The sequence below is a fragment of the Hypomesus nipponensis genome, chromosome 28, assembly GCF_054491055.1.
Source record: "Hypomesus nipponensis isolate SF chromosome 28, ASM5449105v1, whole genome shotgun sequence".
NCBI lineage: Eukaryota > Metazoa > Chordata > Actinopteri > Osmeriformes > Osmeridae > Hypomesus > Hypomesus nipponensis.
Genome location: NC_140388.1, coordinates 6,397,830 through 6,414,830, shown reverse-complemented (window position 1 = coordinate 6,414,830; position 17,001 = coordinate 6,397,830). Strand labels below are relative to the sequence as shown.

Sequence of the window (17,001 nt, the reverse complement as noted above, 5' to 3'; positions counted from 1 at the left end):
TCTTGTGTTTTCAGTTGAGGAACAAGTTCATGAAGAAGTTGCCCAGAGACGCGGAGGCCTCAAACGTGTTAGTGGGGGAAGTGGACTTCCTGGAGGCCCCGTTTGTGGCGTTTGTGCGTCTGCAGCAGGCTGTGATGCTGGGCGCCCTGACAGAGGTCCCTGTTCCCACCAGGTAGCTGCTCACTGTCTACGATTCCATACCTGGTTCTATGTATTATGTACTGGTTTTACATATGCACAAAACCCCCAAATCTTTTTCAAACAGGTTTTTAAATCTGATTTCGAGTATATAATAATAATCCCCTCAACGGGACATCCATTCTTCTTCAGTGTTATCTATTGCAAACAGTGATGTCAGAACTTGCAGTAAATACCCTCCTTGTGATAAGGAAGACAACAATTTGAAATTTTGATGGTGAATGTAATATGATTATTTCGGATATTACAAATTAATCTTTTCATTTAAATAGCAAACAAACTCTTTCCTCCTTAGGTTTTTGTTCATCCTTCTTGGACCCAAAGGGAAAGCAAAGTCATATCACGAGATCGGGAGAGCCATTGCCACACTCATGTCCGATGAGGTAAGAACAAACTGAAAATAATAAAATAGTTATTTGAGATATGTAAATACATATAAACAAAGCGATGTACAAGTAGTACATATAGTAATTACAACAGATAATCAAGGATAATCTGTTATGGTGTTCAATGCAGATGAAAAATATATGCTGGAAAAATTCTATTTTAGGGGTTCAATGTCTTCCATTGGTGAAAGAAAATCACATCAATGATTCATCAACATGCTACCAGTGTGCGAGGTAATTTTTCAAACCTAACGCAGGTCAGGTTTTTGTTGATGAGTTTCATGCATTCAGCAGCGTTTCCCAATGGTTTGCAATCCAAACCTTCGCATTGTGATGTCTCAGCATTTATACATTCAACCATACAGTATATTGCACCTTTTTATTTTTGGTTGCACAGAACTGGAATGACCTACTGGACAAACTTGTGTTTGAGTCTTGCCATGGTCTTTTATGTACATAATTGTGATGGTCAACAAGACTGTATCATCTTATGTTCCTCTAAAGCAATGGTGTTGAATCGTAGCTGGACATGAATGCACTTTTTCATAGAAATTTGTTGCGTTGTGGTTGTTTTTTGTGGGGGTTTTTTCCATCTGTGGATTTTGACTTTTGGGATATCATCGTTTTTCACGTATTTGGCCATACTGCCCTACGCTGTTCTACAAATTTTATTGTTCATTTCCATTATTTCTGGTTTATTTAACTGTATGGTTCCTTTTTTATGCATTTTCTGTATCACAATCATTGCCATCATTTCACAAAGAAATTTAAACTTAATAGGTTATTTTACTTGAATTAACAGATAAGTTACCTGTATTGATTAGATACTGAATACAAAAATATTTTTGCATGAATCATTAAAGCGTCATAGCAGAGAAAATTTTGCACATGCTGGGTATACAGTATTTATACAAATTATGTACAGTACATGTTAGTTATTCAATATTTAAACTCATTGTCTACATGATCGGATTATATCTGCAATGTAAACAAAACCTTCTCAACCTATTCTGTGGCCAACTTTGTTGAGGCTACACAAGACGTACATGAGGAGGAATGGAAAATAACAAACGTTGATCGGTTAATTTTTTGGGTTACAGAAATGTTAAACCGGGTGCTCTAAATCTTACCCATCAGCTTGATAAAAAAATAAACAGGAGAGATCGCACTGCTCCCAGTCTCATTACCCCTGCAACACTGCAACTAACAGATGGTTTCACAACATTAGCTGGCTCAAGTTATGGTTGTATGTTTCCACCCCAAGGATTCCTCCAAGACTTTATATTCTTACAAAAGTATTTCTGGGATTACCTTTCACCTGCTTGCCTATGAACACGAGCAGTACAAAGCTGACCACCCCACTCTGGGTCGTCCACGCGTATTGATGTTTTGCTTTTGGATTAGAATGAGCCACCATTGTCACCACCATTTAACAGGAGTGTCCCGCACTGATAACTATGATTCTTACTTTCCTTCGTCTGTGAAGGTCTTCCACGATATTGCATACAAGGCCAAGGACAGACAAGATCTTCTGGCGGGCATTGATGAGTTTCTTGATGAGGTCATCGTCCTGCCTCCTGGAGAGTGGGACCCCGCCATCAGGATCGAGCCCCCAAAGTCTCTCCCATCCTCAGAGAAAAGGTGACCCGCCACATTATGGCCCCTCATATTCCGTCATGTTCCATTAGAACTGTCATATTTGAAACAACATTGCATTCATGCTGTTAGGTCAGAGAGATTGATATTGTGTGGTTTCGTTAGCCAACCTTGAAGTGAAGGCATAGTAGTGGGTTTCATCAGTCATCATTTTGATTGGTTCCTGATATTAAAGATAAAAAGAGTTACCATGTATTCACTGTACGGCCGTAAGCATGTGGACATCTCCTCAGTGAACAGAAACCTTTGTCCATCTCAGTCTAAAATCATGAGCAATAAAAGGAGTTGGTCTCCACTTTGCTGGCCCCTTCCCTGTGGAAGGTTTGTCAGTAGATGCTGACAAGTCGATGCGGAGTTTGTTCCCATTCAGCCACAAGAGCATTGGTGAGGTTGGATAATAATGTTTGCACAAGGCTTTTTGGTCAAGTCAAGATGACCTATAGGTGCTGTGAATCTTCACGGGCGCTTGCTCACTCTGAATCAGAAGAAGCTCGTCAAGTCTTGGTGGCTTCAGGTGAAGTGACAGGCGACTAGGACTGCTTCCTGCCACTCAATATGGGAGCGGTGGTTAAGTACTCCAGCAGCACTCCCTGTGGCTCCAACGTTCAAGGGCAGAGTTGACGTTGTCACGATACATCCTATAGCCCTTTGTAGGACAAACGGAAAACAATATCTTATATCATATCACCACAACAATTGAGCAATCCAACAGTTGAGGTTTTTAGATTTGATTCGATTATTTCGACATCACATCCATTTGTCAGAGCTCAAAATATTAAACCGAATGTTGTGTTGTCTCACCTAGAAAGAACATGTATGCTGGAGGCGACAATTCCCAGATGAACGGAGACACACCTTACGATGGAGGTCCTGGAGGGGGAGGAGGGCATGCTGTTGGTGATGAACTGCAAAAGACGGGCAGGTAAACTGTAACTGTCAATTATACATGACTGCCTACCATAATGAAATTAACCCTGGTAAATAGTTTTATCAAACACCTTTTTTGTAAATATCTCTTTTTGGTCACAAATATTAAACAAATTATATTCTCATGCCTCGACAATAAATGAAAAAGTATTGTGTTATACCAACATACTTCACTGTAGATACCGAATACTGAAAACACATTTACATTCCTTCATTATTTTCTCTTTGAATCAGAATTTACTCCTTTCTGAACAACCTGACATGAGAACATACCATATATTTTCCAAAATGCTAAACTTTAAATAAGGCAATAGAAGCTCCACAAATAGTTTATATCACAGTGTATGATTAGGATTTCAGTTTATGACCGAAAGTTTCAAATATTTTCTGATTTGTTGATTTGCTGTAGACATGTTTGATTGGGCTGAGCCCAAATCCGTTTCTCACAAAAAAAAGATGTGAATAAGAAGAGAAACCAGATGTGCCCCTTCTTCTTACAGGTTGTTTGGAGGCCTCATGCTGGATATTAAGAGGAAAGCACCGTTTTTTGCAAGTGATTTTTACGATGTTTTTCACATCCAGGCCCTGTCAGCCATTTTGTTTATTTACCTGGGAACTGTGACAAATGCCATCACGTTTGGTGGTTTGCTCGGGGATGCTACAGACAACATGCAGGTAAGTCATCTTGATTCTGAAACCCTATTTATGGGTCTGTGAGGAAACAATGTGATTAATAAACAATGTGGTTCATTTTGAATTCAAATGAAACAAAGCAACAATGCAAGGATCCATATAGAGAGGGAGGTGGATGGGGCGTCAAATGACCATATGGCTTGGCTGTGGTGGTTTTACTGTTTGGCAAGAAACCTCCTGTTGACCTTCCTCATCCCTTCCCATGTGTACTTGATGATGACGTGTAGGCTCCTTAAAACTGCAGTGTATAACTGCAGAGGCAGTCCTCAGTCATCTGAACTGCAGAGGCAGTCCTCAGTCATCTGATCTGCAGAGGCAGTCCTCAGTCATCTGAACTGTAGAGGCAGTCCTCAGTCACCTGAACTGCAGAGGCAGTCCTCAGTCACCTGAACTGCAGTATAGGTTTTGCGTAAACGTTGAGCTGTCGTGCTGAGGCTGAGTGGTCTGTGTGTTCAGGGTGTGTTGGAGAGCTTCCTTGGCACGGCTGTCTCCGGTGGTGTCTTCTGCCTGCTGGCTGGCCAGCCACTCACCATCCTCAGCAGTACTGGGCCTGTACTGGTCTTTGAACGGCTGCTCTTCAATTTCAGCAGGTATCCTTTCCTACTTGCTTCTCTGTTGCATATTGTGTGCATATTCATAGATCTTTTTCCACATATATTTAAAATGTGTTTGTTTGTATGCATATGAAATTCACACAGGGGAAACCCATAGACTGTACACCAGCTTTCTCCAATAGCATGGTCATTGTTGGGACAGTACAAGAAAGGAATAGGTATTACATGTATATTTCCAGACCTGAACATTTATAAAGAAAGCAGTACAGTTATACAATTCTCCAACTCAAGTCATGTGGAAACTTTTGTAAACACAAATCAATGATCATGGTGTTTACATAAACTGAACAAAGGCTAGAACCAAATCTATCGCAACCTATTCATTTTCAAACATCATGTTCCACTACACAGGACTGAATGCACCGAATCATCTGCTGTTGTTTTTCTCCAGGGAAAATGAATTTGACTATCTGGAGTTCCGCTTGTGGATTGGTCTGTGGTCAGCCTTCTTCTGCCTGGTCCTGGTGGCGACCGACGCCAGCTACTTAGTGCAGTATTTCACCCGCTTCACCGAGGAAGGCTTCTCGTGTCTCATCAGTTTCATCTTCATCTATGATGCTTTCAAAAAGATGCTGAAGCTGTGCAATTACTACCCCATCAACCCAGACTATACGATCGACTACGTCACCCAATATGACTGCCTCTGCATGGCTCCGACGATCCTGGGTAAGTTTCTTGTCCATCTGTTTTTGAACTGTCATTTTGGCTTTTGGTAGTTGCGTGTCGAGGCTAGTATGGGGTTGTCGTGGACTATGCTGGGTGTCCTTTCTGAATTATGTGTTTTCAATTTCTGCCTCTGTTAAGCAAGAAATTCAAGACACTTTTTGGAATTGGAACAATCACAGAGTTGAACCGAATTACATTTTAGGGGCAGAATTTCAGAAATTATATTTTGAGCATTCGGCAACCAGCAGAAGTGTTTGTTTCATTTTACTATTATGCATGACTGACCAAAACCCTGCATGCACACATGCTACACCAGTCAAAAGGAAAACGCAGAGGCAACAGAACATTTTAAAATAAGCAGCACTTTTTTTTGCTACACTGATGCATGCTGAATGCTCACTCAAGCAAACTGACATGTTGGCATTCAGCAATTTTTGTGGTTGCCATTACTGGCACACAATATCTAGAAAATTCTTAACTCGGGTCCAGAGTTAGTCCTTAAGTTAGCTTTAGGCTAAACAATTATCTTTTTCAGCCAGACCACCAGAACCTTGATCATTGCCTCAATGGCTGTACACTGTTCCTCTACTCCTACTGGATATGACAGCTGTATTTGGTTTGACGCAGGTTTCGCCTCAAACGGGCTGTTTAGTGAGTGAAAACAGTGGAACAGGCAATGTCCTCAAGTTTCCAAATGTATTTGAATGCAATTTCTGAACTGTATTTAGACCAGCTGGGCCTTCTGGCTCGACAAGTTCAAGGGACTTTTAACACTTTCCAGATGTTTGACCAAAAGTCTGACCTTTCAGTCTTCCAAAAGCTTTATATGAAAAATACCTAAAGTAACAACTTTTCCATGAGAATGAGTATGTATTAATTGGATAAGGAGTCCATTGTAAATCATTTTGGTACTTGATATGTTTATGAGGTGAAACATCCTGTTTAACATTAAAATATAAGATAAGATAAGATTGTCCTTTTGGGTTCAAGAGAATATGTAGATCAATTTGGGTGGTGCATCTGAATGACAATTCTCTGTCATTCACATCTTTCTTGTTTGACAAGTGACGTTAACATATATTTATTAACTTCCCTTATACACAATGAATGCACAATTCTTACTCACACAATGTATCTTCTGTATATATCTTCTGACCAGATGCATTTTATACTCACAAAAACATGTACACACATACACAAACACGCAAACACACGCGCATAAATACACACTTTCACATGCACACACACAAGCAGTCTCTGTAAAATTGGATTGTTGTCGTTATAAACCCACTGGAGTTTGTTTTGTCTGTATTAGCAGGTTGGTCCAGTTTCATTCAGACAATGAGCTATTTACATATTGGTGGAGAGTCTTGTGTGTTTGATAAACGTATTACGTGGACTTGAACAATGTAAACTTAAACATGTTTTGAAAGACAATTATTTAATTACTGCTCTTTTTTTTGGATTCTGATCCAATGATTTACATTTCAGGGTTATTTTTCATGCTCACAAAGTACATTTAGTAAATATACTAATGATATTAATTGTGACATTTGATCGTGAGGCATGCTTTTTGTTTTTCACAGAAAACAGCACTGAAGTTCAGGGTGATCCTCTGGATGGCACATCTATCTGGTACTTTAACAACACAGACCTAGTGAGTAAGCCATCAGTAGCCTAACAACACAGACCTAGTGAGTAAGCCATCAGTAGCCTAACAACACAGACCTAGAGAGTAAGCCATCAGTAGCCTAACACAGACCTAGTGAGTAAGCCATCAGTAGCCTAACACAGATCTAGTGAGTAAGCCATCAGTAGCCTAACAACACAGACCTAGACAGTAAGCCATCAGTAGCCTAACACAGACCTAGTGAGTAAGCCATCAGTAGCCTAACACAGACCTAGTGAGTAAGCCATCAGTAGCCTAACAACACAGACCTAGACAGTAAGCCATCAGTAGCCTAACACAGACCTAGACAGTAAGCCATCAGTAGCCTAACACAGATCTAGTGAGTAAGCCATCAGTAGCCTATTCTCTCCATCCTTTGGGAAGAAAGGATGATGAAAGTGCAGCTTTTTTCCCAACAGAATTGTTATTGTATTCCTCCTACAAATACATTCGGGGTATTCTTTCTGTGTTTGTGCTCTGCCAAAACAGGCTGAAACATAACTGAGTTCCATCCTATTTGCTTCTACAGCCTTTGAATGCCACGTGGTCATCGCTGTCCAAGAAAGAGTGTCTGAAGTATGGAGGGGAACTGGTGGGCAAGGCCTGCGACTTTGTCCCCGACATCGCCCTCATGTCCTTCATCTTGTTCTTTGGTACCTACACATGCTCCATGTGTCTCAAAAAGTTCAAGTTCAGCCCATTTTTCCCAACCACTGTAAGTTGCTTTAGCCTTCCCTTAAGCTTTTTACAGTGCATTCGATTTAGCTCTGTGTGTAAGATGGAACTAATTACATTTTACAAAAGGAATCTCCTCATAGCTCCTTGTCAGGTAGACTGTTTGGTTAAAGCATACCCAGGGATAGTTTGCCTGTTTTGTAAAACATCATCTACCATCAATTACCTGTAACTTTGCCTGATAAGACTATAGAAAGGAGCCAGGCTTTTATTTTGAAAAATGTCTGGTCAGTTCCATGACCATGTTACAAATAGCATTGGTATGATCCTGTGTGGTATATGTTTTTGAGTGTCTACTTGTCTGTTTCCAAAGGTGAGAAAACTCATCAGTGACTTTGCCATTATCTTGGCCATCTTGATTTTCTGTGGCGTAGATGCACTAGTAGGAGTGGACACCCCCAAACTCATAGTCCCAACTGAATTCAAGGTATTGTCTTTCAAATACATACACTCTTTCAGTGACCGCTCAATAGTTTTAAGAACATAACTTTAAATACACTTACTGTAGCCCCCTTGAAATTGCATAAATCCAATAATCAATTCAAGAATACCGTATCATTGCAGTCTATAAATGTGTATGACATGGGTTGGATTCTCTTTCATAGTACAAAATAATAAGAATATGTTCAGTTAATAGCTGTGTCAATCCAACTAGCTCAGTGTATTCTTACCAGAGTGTGAGATATGTATAGATGTATTGAATACATGGTAAAATAATCAATACATAATATCGATGAAACAGATACCCAAACATACAATTATAAAAGGCAGTGAAATTTAACTTGAGGCCAGGTGCACTAGAGCGAAAGTTTTATTTGACATTTTTGCTTAAGTCACTTGGAGCTTGCCTTCATATAAATACGGGAGACATTTAAGATATGCTGTACATCTAACAGTAGAAAGTGGAGGTCTGAGATGTACAAATGTACAGTCGCTGATTGCAGGAGATCAATTGTGACGTCTTTGAAAGACAGACATATGCACACGTTTGTAAAAAAACAAGGTAAAACATAAACCACATGACAATAACCACATTCATTAAATGTGACTTGTAAAATGAGAATCCAAAGGATATCAAAATGACACAAAAAGCTGGTTCAATATTTACAGACATGATCATGAGTCTTTAATGACGATGACTTCCTCAGAGCACGTCCCTCTTCACCCCCCCCCCTCCCCCCACTAACATATGTTCATTAAGATGCCAGGGAAATGATTTGTGAGTACTAAGTGTCCCTGACAAATGGCATCATCTGATCCTGGATGTGTGTGTTGGGTATGTCTTGACATCAATTCTGTGACGCTTCATCTGAGATGACAAACCACCCTGCTCTTCCAATTCCCCCCCTCCCCCTCCCCCAATTTGCAGCCGACGAGCTCCAAGAGGGGCTGGTTGGTGCCTCCCTTTGGAGGTAACCCCTGGTGGGTGTACCTCGCGTCTGCGCTGCCTGCCTTGCTGGTGACCATCCTGCTTTTTATGGATCAGCAGATCACCGCCGTCATCGTCAACAGGAAGGAGCACAAGCTGAAGGTGGGTAAGACCGCTGACGTTGGCGGCCCATTTGACTCCGGAAAGCATTACCATGGTCCATTAGATCCCCGCGGGTACAGGAAAACACGTGCTGGGCTCAGGGGAGGGGCCAGTTGGACAGACCAGAAGTGGGGTTTTTTTTCCCCCAGTTGTCCCTGCTGACAGATCGAGCATATTGAGGGGAAATACATATGACATGAAGATGGTACAGTCATTATCTGCATGACACTGTTCAACTGATAGATTCATGAGATTCAAATTAAAGACAATACTGGGCTTAGAAGCAAGTTGATTTCGATGAACTCCGTCGTTTGAGACACTTGTGAACTATTTGAACGTGTATATTGTACATCTTCCTTTACGTACATCTCCTCAATAGCTTTGTCTTTTTTTGGGGGGGGGGTGACAGAAAGGTGCAGGTTACCACCTGGATCTTTTCTGGGTGGCGGTCCTCATGGTGGTCTGCTCCTTCATGGGCTTGCCATGGTACGTGGCTGCTACCGTCATCTCCATCGCACACATCGACAGTTTGAAGATGGAGACGGAGACTTCTGCCCCGGGAGAGCAGCCCAAGTTCCTGGGCGTGAGGTAGGCACACCACATTTCAAGCATAAACGCCGTCTGGTGAGAAAATGTGTGTGCGGCACACCAAGTTTATAAACACATCGTACTACTCTCATGCTAAGTAGCATATTTACGTTTCATACACCAATGACAACTATAATTATGATTGATGCAAGTAATTAGCACTTGAACACAAAATAGCAATATTTCTCTGGTTATCCAAATAAGTATTAAGGTGAATTATTTCATGATTAGCACATGCTAGCTCTTGCTTGTCAATGAAATGTTAAGAGCCATCAATAAAGGCCTGCGATATATTGACAATACCACAGACGTTTTTCACAGTGGAGAGTCTGTGCCAAATGTTTAGCTTGTTAGTCTTAGCCCTAGGAGGGTGCTGGTGTTACAGCTGTAAGCTGAGCAAACAAACATGTTGAGCGTTCAGTCCCCCAGGAACGTTCCGTTTTCTGTTGTTTTATCACTTTGGGAGAGTTTTAACAAAGTCACTCGAACGTCAAAATGTTTCAGTGTTGGCCACAAGCTTTTATTATAGGAATCTGAGTGTTGAGAGTATCTTGCTTCGAAGACATTGTCAACCGAGTTCAAAGAGTTTTTCCAAGACTGTGAAACATTTGGGCACGTCTCTCAATCGGCACCTTGTGCATATTTGCTAAATGTAATTATCCGGTATAATCTATTAATCACTGTAGATTTATTGACGTGACATGTGGTTTGTTAATGTAAACGCATTCAAAAGGTCTACCAGGTCTATCTATTACTTATATACTTTATTCTGTATGACAAATCTATGTCATTGTTTTTTTTTTTTTAATCTTCAATAGAGAGCAACGAGTAACTGGTGTGTGCGTTTTCATTCTGACTGGACTGTCTGTCCTCATGTCTCCTATACTCAAGGTGAGGATGTTTGTGTCTCATTCTGCTGTGCTTTTGTTTGGGAATCTGATTTCTGGGGATTGTGTCTATAAATGTGTCTATATTGTGAATTGTTCACGCAGAAATGACGCAACCTCACTCTCAAAATATCGCTCAAAACCCAGAACACTGTGGTACTATTCGTCCACAATGCTTCTTTTTATAACTTGACAGTTCAGTGACTGTAGACCATTCAGTAAACTGTGCTAACCTTGCTGTTTGTTCCATCAGTTCATTCCCATGCCTGTGTTGTATGGAGTCTTCCTCTACATGGGAGTGGCTTCCCTCAACGGTGTGCAGGTAATTTCTGCCCTCTCCCGTTAGAAGCCTTTCTGTGGTAGGTGACTTGGTTATCATGAGTCATTATTCAAGAAAGGATACAGAATACACAAAGGATAGCAGTTTTAAGGCTGCAGTTCAGACTGTCAGCTTTAATTAAGGGTTATTTAAGTCCAAGTCATGAAAGAAATTAGTTTTACAGTTGGATCATCAAATGTTACTGCAGCCATTTCACCAACAGTACTAATCCACGTGTCGGCTTGGTGGTTGTTAATGGCTCATTCGGATACGAACAGCATAATAAGTATATAGTTACTATGGAATTCATGAGAGTTTAGCGGGGAAGGTTATTTAACATCCAGGCAAATGTAACAAACTTGGTATGGGGAAGGTTGGGCGTTCTAGTGGTAAGTGGAACTCCATGGCGGGTTAGAAAATCGGGCTAGTAATCTGGAGGTTGCCAGTTCGATTCCCGGCCGTGCCAAATGACGTTGTGTCCTTGGGCAAGGCACTTCACCCTACTTGCCTCGGGGAATGTCCCTGTACTTACTGCAAGTCGCTCTGGATAAGAGCGTCTGCTAAATAACTAAATGGATGTTAACATCTAGTGCCTTCTTCCGCACGTTATAACCTGTCCCACGAACCCTTCATTACCTCCTCGGCAGTTCATGGATCGTCTTCAGCTGCTCCTCATGCCAGCGAAGCACCAGCCTGACCTGGTGTACCTGCGCCACGTGCCCCTGAGGAAGGTCCACCTCTTCACCTTCATCCAGGTGCTCTGTCTGGCTCTGCTCTGGATCCTCAAGTCCACAGTGGCTGCCATCATCTTCCCAGTCATGGTAAGGTCCGAGTCTTTACATGAGCCTTCTTCTAGCAAAGAAAGACCAAGATACAAAGTTTTTTTTTTTTTTTTATGTGGTCTCCAGTTGTGTAAAGAAATCCAAAGGGGTCTGGTTTTGTTTCTCAAACCTTTCCTCCATTACAAATCTGTCAAGTTCAACTTGTACCAAAATATGGTAGATCTGTATTCAAGTCAAAAGTATTTAATAGATGAATCTAAAAATAAAAATTATGTACAGCTATCGATTACACAGGTTGTAACAAAATATCTTAGTAAATACTGTAAGTATTTTGTGTTTAATGAAACCTACGCCCTTGTTAAACATTCAATCTATTGGTTCTGTGTGGTTTACGTTAGTCAAGATGCTGGCTTAACAATACAGGAATTCTGTATTATAAATCTGGGAGTCAGATGGCTGAGTGGGTCGGGCTATTAATCAGAAGGTTGTTGGTTCGATTCCCGGCCGTGCCAAATGACGTTGTGTCCTTGGGCAAGGCACTTTACCCTACTTGCCTCGGGGAGAATGTCCCTGTACTTACTGTAAGTCGCTCTGGCTAAGAGCGTCTGCTAAATGACTAAATGTAAATAGAACGTATGTATATCTTCTGGCTGACACTGCTGTTACACTGTGGACTGTATTCATGAATGACTTTTGAAATTTCGCTTTTTGCAACTTTTTAGATCCTTGCGCTGGTAGCTGTGAGGAAGTTCATGGACTACATGTTCTCCCAGCACGAGCTCAGCTTCCTGGATGACATCATCCCAGAGAAGGACAAGAAGAAGAAGGAGGATGAGAAAAGGAAGAAGAAGAAAAAGAGGGGGAGCATCGACAGTGACATCGATGATGTAAGAATTCTCTCGAATGGTTGACAAAGAAAGTCAATCAATTGGTTGTTTTCTTTATGGAATCCTAATTAACAATTTAATTAAAAGGCGTGTGTAGATTTGTGTGTGAGGGTCCTTGTATATACAGACCCTGGGATGGCCTTCCCCATAAATGTTGTAGAATTCAGGATCAGGAAATCTTCTTCCATTGCTGTCTCCCCCCGCAGTCCGACTACCCTTACAATGAAAATGTACCCAGCATTAAAATCCCCATGGACATACTGGAGCAAGAGCCCTTCTTAGGCGATAAGGCCTCCGACAGTGAGTACACCTGATCTGTCCTGACCGATGCGCTTTCTCAGAATGGAGGAATTAAAGGAACTTCCTTTTTTCTCCCTACTGCCTCACCACTGCTCTTGCTTTCCAGCTTCCACTTAGCCTCAGGCCTTTTCTTTTGTTGGTTCTCTATCGGAGGACGTGTCCGTCACTACCAGTCTTTCTCACAGCTTAAGTGCATTCCATTAATTGTTGTCCTCGTTCTTTTTCTCTGATTTGCTCTTTGCTCCCTTTCTTTCATGCCACTCCATGTTCTTTCGCCACTTAAATGGTTCCTTGAGTTATAATCTCTCTCTTCAGCCTACGATCTGAGGCTACGCTTTCACACAGGCTTTTAAACGCGATCCAACCACTGCGTGCACACAAAGATTGATTCATTTCAGTTCCTGCTCCGATGCCAACTTCCAATTTACTGTGAGGGGGGAAATTATGTTAGGATTCCCCCCCCCCCCCAAAAAAAAAGCTCACCGTAACCATGTCTAGATACTGTACAGGAAATGTATCTTAACCACATGTGAGCTAATAGTCCCGGGCATCCTTTCCCTCCCCACAGGAGACAAGTCCCCATCATGCCAACACCACTCTTCGTGCTGAGCAGCTTCGCTACTACCAGGACAACTGCTTGTCAAGGTGATACCTTGTTCCCAGCCATGAAGCTAGCAACATGCACGAGTGTCAGGAAAGGCCACTATAGTCTGTGGGAAAGGGGAGTCTTACTTTCTCGTCTGCCATCTTTCAACCTGAAGTCCTGCTGGGGGATCTGTCACCCCCCCCCCCCCCGTGTCATGTAAATCAGACATTAATTCATAACGTTGGCTCATTATTTACTTGGCAGAAATTGATATTTGTACCTTATTCTTTTTTAGATCATACGTCTAACTAAATCTTTAGATCAGATTTACAGTTTTAATCTCAGACAAGCATAACGTACGTTACCCAAAAAGCAAAAACACCAGCATTGTGGTTGTAATCATCCATCCGCAGTGGCCACAGGTTGTGGATGAGGTCCAATTTGGCTGACGCGTGCAGAGCCAATTTCAGAGCAAGATGGCATATTACTGTAAATCACACAAACATAGATTCCCTTAATAGCAGATAGAAGGCATGGCTGTCAGGCTTATATTTGTAGTTCACCCACAGTGCTTTTTCTTTCTGACTTGTAAGAGAAATGTAGGACAATTACCGAAGATCAAAGTGATCGCAGTGATTCAGTACATATAAATAGTTTTATATCAATGTGAATGATATAAATATCAACGTGAATGAATAAGGATGAATCCAGTTTAATAGGAAGGCTCCCATAATATAAATGTCACTATTGTGAATTGTATTTTCTGTGTGCCTGTTTTTCAGCCCTGAAATGAGTCCACTTAAATCTGTGCCTCAGATTAGAATAGACATCGACCCAGATGACAACGGATACTACTGGAAGAGCCATGGGTCAGAGACGTCCCTTTAGACATCACACTGCCTCCCACTAGCCTTGCCCCTCCTCTCACACACACGCCGACAGACCTAGAATACTCACACTTAAGTTTTCTTTCCTCTAATTACGTATCTCACCTTGACACAAAACCTAACCAAACCGTCAAGTCAAAGTTAATAAATGGGATGCAGGCGCAAATGGAATGAACCCATCAAAAAGATCAAATGACTTAATTTTCTATCGAAAATGTGTCCATGGGTGGGGTGTGTCTTGCATACTTGAGCATTAATGTGTCTGAGAGGTGATTTCCTTACTACTGTTCTATGCAATCCTTATACCATCTTGATTGATAGATATGCTGCAGCTTTTTATGATCACACAGGGAGTCCCTTCCTGATCTGTTTTGTATTGTTCTTTGACTTTTTATATGTAAAAAGTACAACGTAAAAGGAATCTGTACTGACTGTAATCAATTTCAAATTGTAGCAGGAGAGAATATTTTGATTTCACTTTTCTTTGTAGCTCTACCTCTTGTTTTAAGTTCAAGGCATTATATAAAACAAATGCCATGAGTTGATTTTGGATGCAGCATGACATTTTAATGTGTTGATCTCTCCATTTTGTTCATTTAGGGCAAATGGTTCAAGAAATATATATTACTGTACTTGATTTAAAAAAATAGAAAAAAGTAACAAGTTATTGTAATTTAATTCATGTTTAAACAATATTTGGTCTTTGCTTATTTTGTATTTTTCCTTGCAGTGATTGTAACTCATGGTTAATGTTCTCATGTTTGTTTAAAATGTGTTCACATCAACACATTCTCTTATTATGTGTTCAACTAACTTGACACAGTACATGTAATCTGGAAAAATAATTGCACCGTTGTATTTTTCTCCCCTTTCCTTAATTCCTGATTTTTCTTACTTCCTGCTCGTTGTGTTCAGCTTTGTGTCTTTAAGCATGTAGAACAATCCTCCAGATAACTGTTTTCTTAAGCCAAACTTGATCAAACTACGATACATATCAAACAACTGCTTGCACTGCACACAATTAATTTACCGAAGTGGCTTAACAGAGAGGGATCCAATCATTGCAATCAAATAATCTTACAAGGGAACAAAACTAAATGAATGTCAACCCTTGAAACCGGAGAGCTGGGCTTCTTCAGCCTACAGAGCATCTCACAGTTCCCATTTAACTGGCACTGAGGAGACACACCACATGCAGAATTTGGAACAAAGCACAGCGGTTCTCCTTGGCATTGAAACTAACTTTCAATGCAAAGAAGTGAAGAAGTGCAGGTACCTGTGTTTCAGCCCTTTCATTCCAGCGTGCGTGCCGATTCAGCCATTCCTGGACCCCAGATACAGTCTGCACGTAGACTTTGGCCAGCCACTGAGTTGAGCCATGCATGTCCCTGTTATGGGATACAAAAAACAAAAAGATTTTGTTTGCCATTTTGGTTGACTATTGATGGTCAGTATTGCTCGGCGAGTGCCAACATGGCTTCTGTGGCAACATACTTAATAACATATGTCAATCCTGAAGAGCATATTAACTCCCTATGTTTTATGTCTCTGCGTGACCATTTAACCTTTTTCTTTCTTTGGATATCCTGTATATAAAGTAATATTGGAACACAAGATGCAAGATATTATTTCTTATCATACAGTGTTGTATCTGTCTCATATCAATAGATCAGCACAAAATAATTTATACAGTTTGAAAATCAGTATTATAACCATTGAGTGTGGATATAAGTGTAACTTATGTCTGGGACATACCTAGTTGAAATATACATTGTATACAGTTATATACAGTAAGCATGTTGTACTATTTCTATAACATGTAAGTACAATAAACTAAAGTTTAATTATAGTGTGTTGAATACTGATACAATTGGAATTGTGAAATGATTTATTTTAGACTTTCTATTTTTCAAATGAAATGTATATTAAAAATGAACTGAATTAATCAAATGTACATTGTATCTTGTCCATCCCTCTTCTGTTTAGACTTGTAGTAGAACACCAGTTAAATTGGGTTGTATGAAAAGGTAACAATTGTCTTAGCAAGGCCTTAATGAAATGCTGTTCATACAAATATTTAAGGCTATATCAAGAATTTACTTTAAAATAAGAAACAGATATATTTTGTGTTGCTGCGTGGGAAGACCAATACATTGCAAGGCTGTTTGTAACATCATATATATATATATATATATATATATATATATATATATATTAAATACTTCTAATCTAATCACAATCTCAACAATCACAGTTTCTATAATGTAATGCCAATTACAAACTTTGCTAACAATAAGGTAGATCAAAAAACTGCTTATTCATTGACAAAGACAAGCAGAAGTCTGTTTCTGGGTAATACAATGGCACCCCCTTGTGCCATATGCAGTAATGTGCATCTACAAAAATGCAAATGAGAAGAATCATGTCATGAACCTGTTGTACTGCAACTCCTGAATATGATTGTATGGGTTTGAGGAATTTGTAGTTTAAAGGCTAAAAATAAGATTGGCAAAATATGGATATTATTATATCCATACATTTGAAATACAACCAATATGGAAGCAGTAGCATTCCTGACCTGCAAACTCGTTTTGAGAACTCATAGGGTTAAAAAGGAGAATGAAAATGAAATGGTAAAGACGTTATTAGAAACACACAGTATTAAGGCAAACCGCGACAGTAGCTCAGTG

General features: G+C 40.4%; 1 protein-coding gene across 1 annotated transcript in view; it reads left to right on the top strand.

Annotated features, from left to right (window-relative positions):
- slc4a4a (solute carrier family 4 member 4a) overlaps nt 1–16,469 on the top strand; it is a 34,412-nt gene extending 17,943 nt beyond the window's left edge. The window contains exons 7-24 of the mRNA XM_084695173.1: nt 15–172; nt 494–581; nt 2,071–2,225; nt 3,046–3,162; nt 3,668–3,842; nt 4,317–4,450; nt 4,866–5,140; nt 6,727–6,797; nt 7,339–7,524; nt 7,858–7,971; nt 8,914–9,075; nt 9,485–9,663; nt 10,482–10,554; nt 10,804–10,872; nt 11,517–11,690; nt 12,374–12,538; nt 13,407–13,483; nt 14,207–16,469. Of these exons, the coding sequence (XP_084551299.1) occupies nt 15–172; nt 494–581; nt 2,071–2,225; nt 3,046–3,162; nt 3,668–3,842; nt 4,317–4,450; nt 4,866–5,140; nt 6,727–6,797; nt 7,339–7,524; nt 7,858–7,971; nt 8,914–9,075; nt 9,485–9,663; nt 10,482–10,554; nt 10,804–10,872; nt 11,517–11,690; nt 12,374–12,538; nt 13,407–13,483; nt 14,207–14,312 (2,478 nt within the window). The 3' untranslated portion in view covers nt 14,313–16,469. The remainder of the gene's footprint in view (nt 1–14; nt 173–493; nt 582–2,070; nt 2,226–3,045; nt 3,163–3,667; nt 3,843–4,316; nt 4,451–4,865; nt 5,141–6,726; nt 6,798–7,338; nt 7,525–7,857; nt 7,972–8,913; nt 9,076–9,484; nt 9,664–10,481; nt 10,555–10,803; nt 10,873–11,516; nt 11,691–12,373; nt 12,539–13,406; nt 13,484–14,206) is intronic.
- The last annotated feature ends 532 nt before the right edge of the window (nt 16,470–17,001 follow it).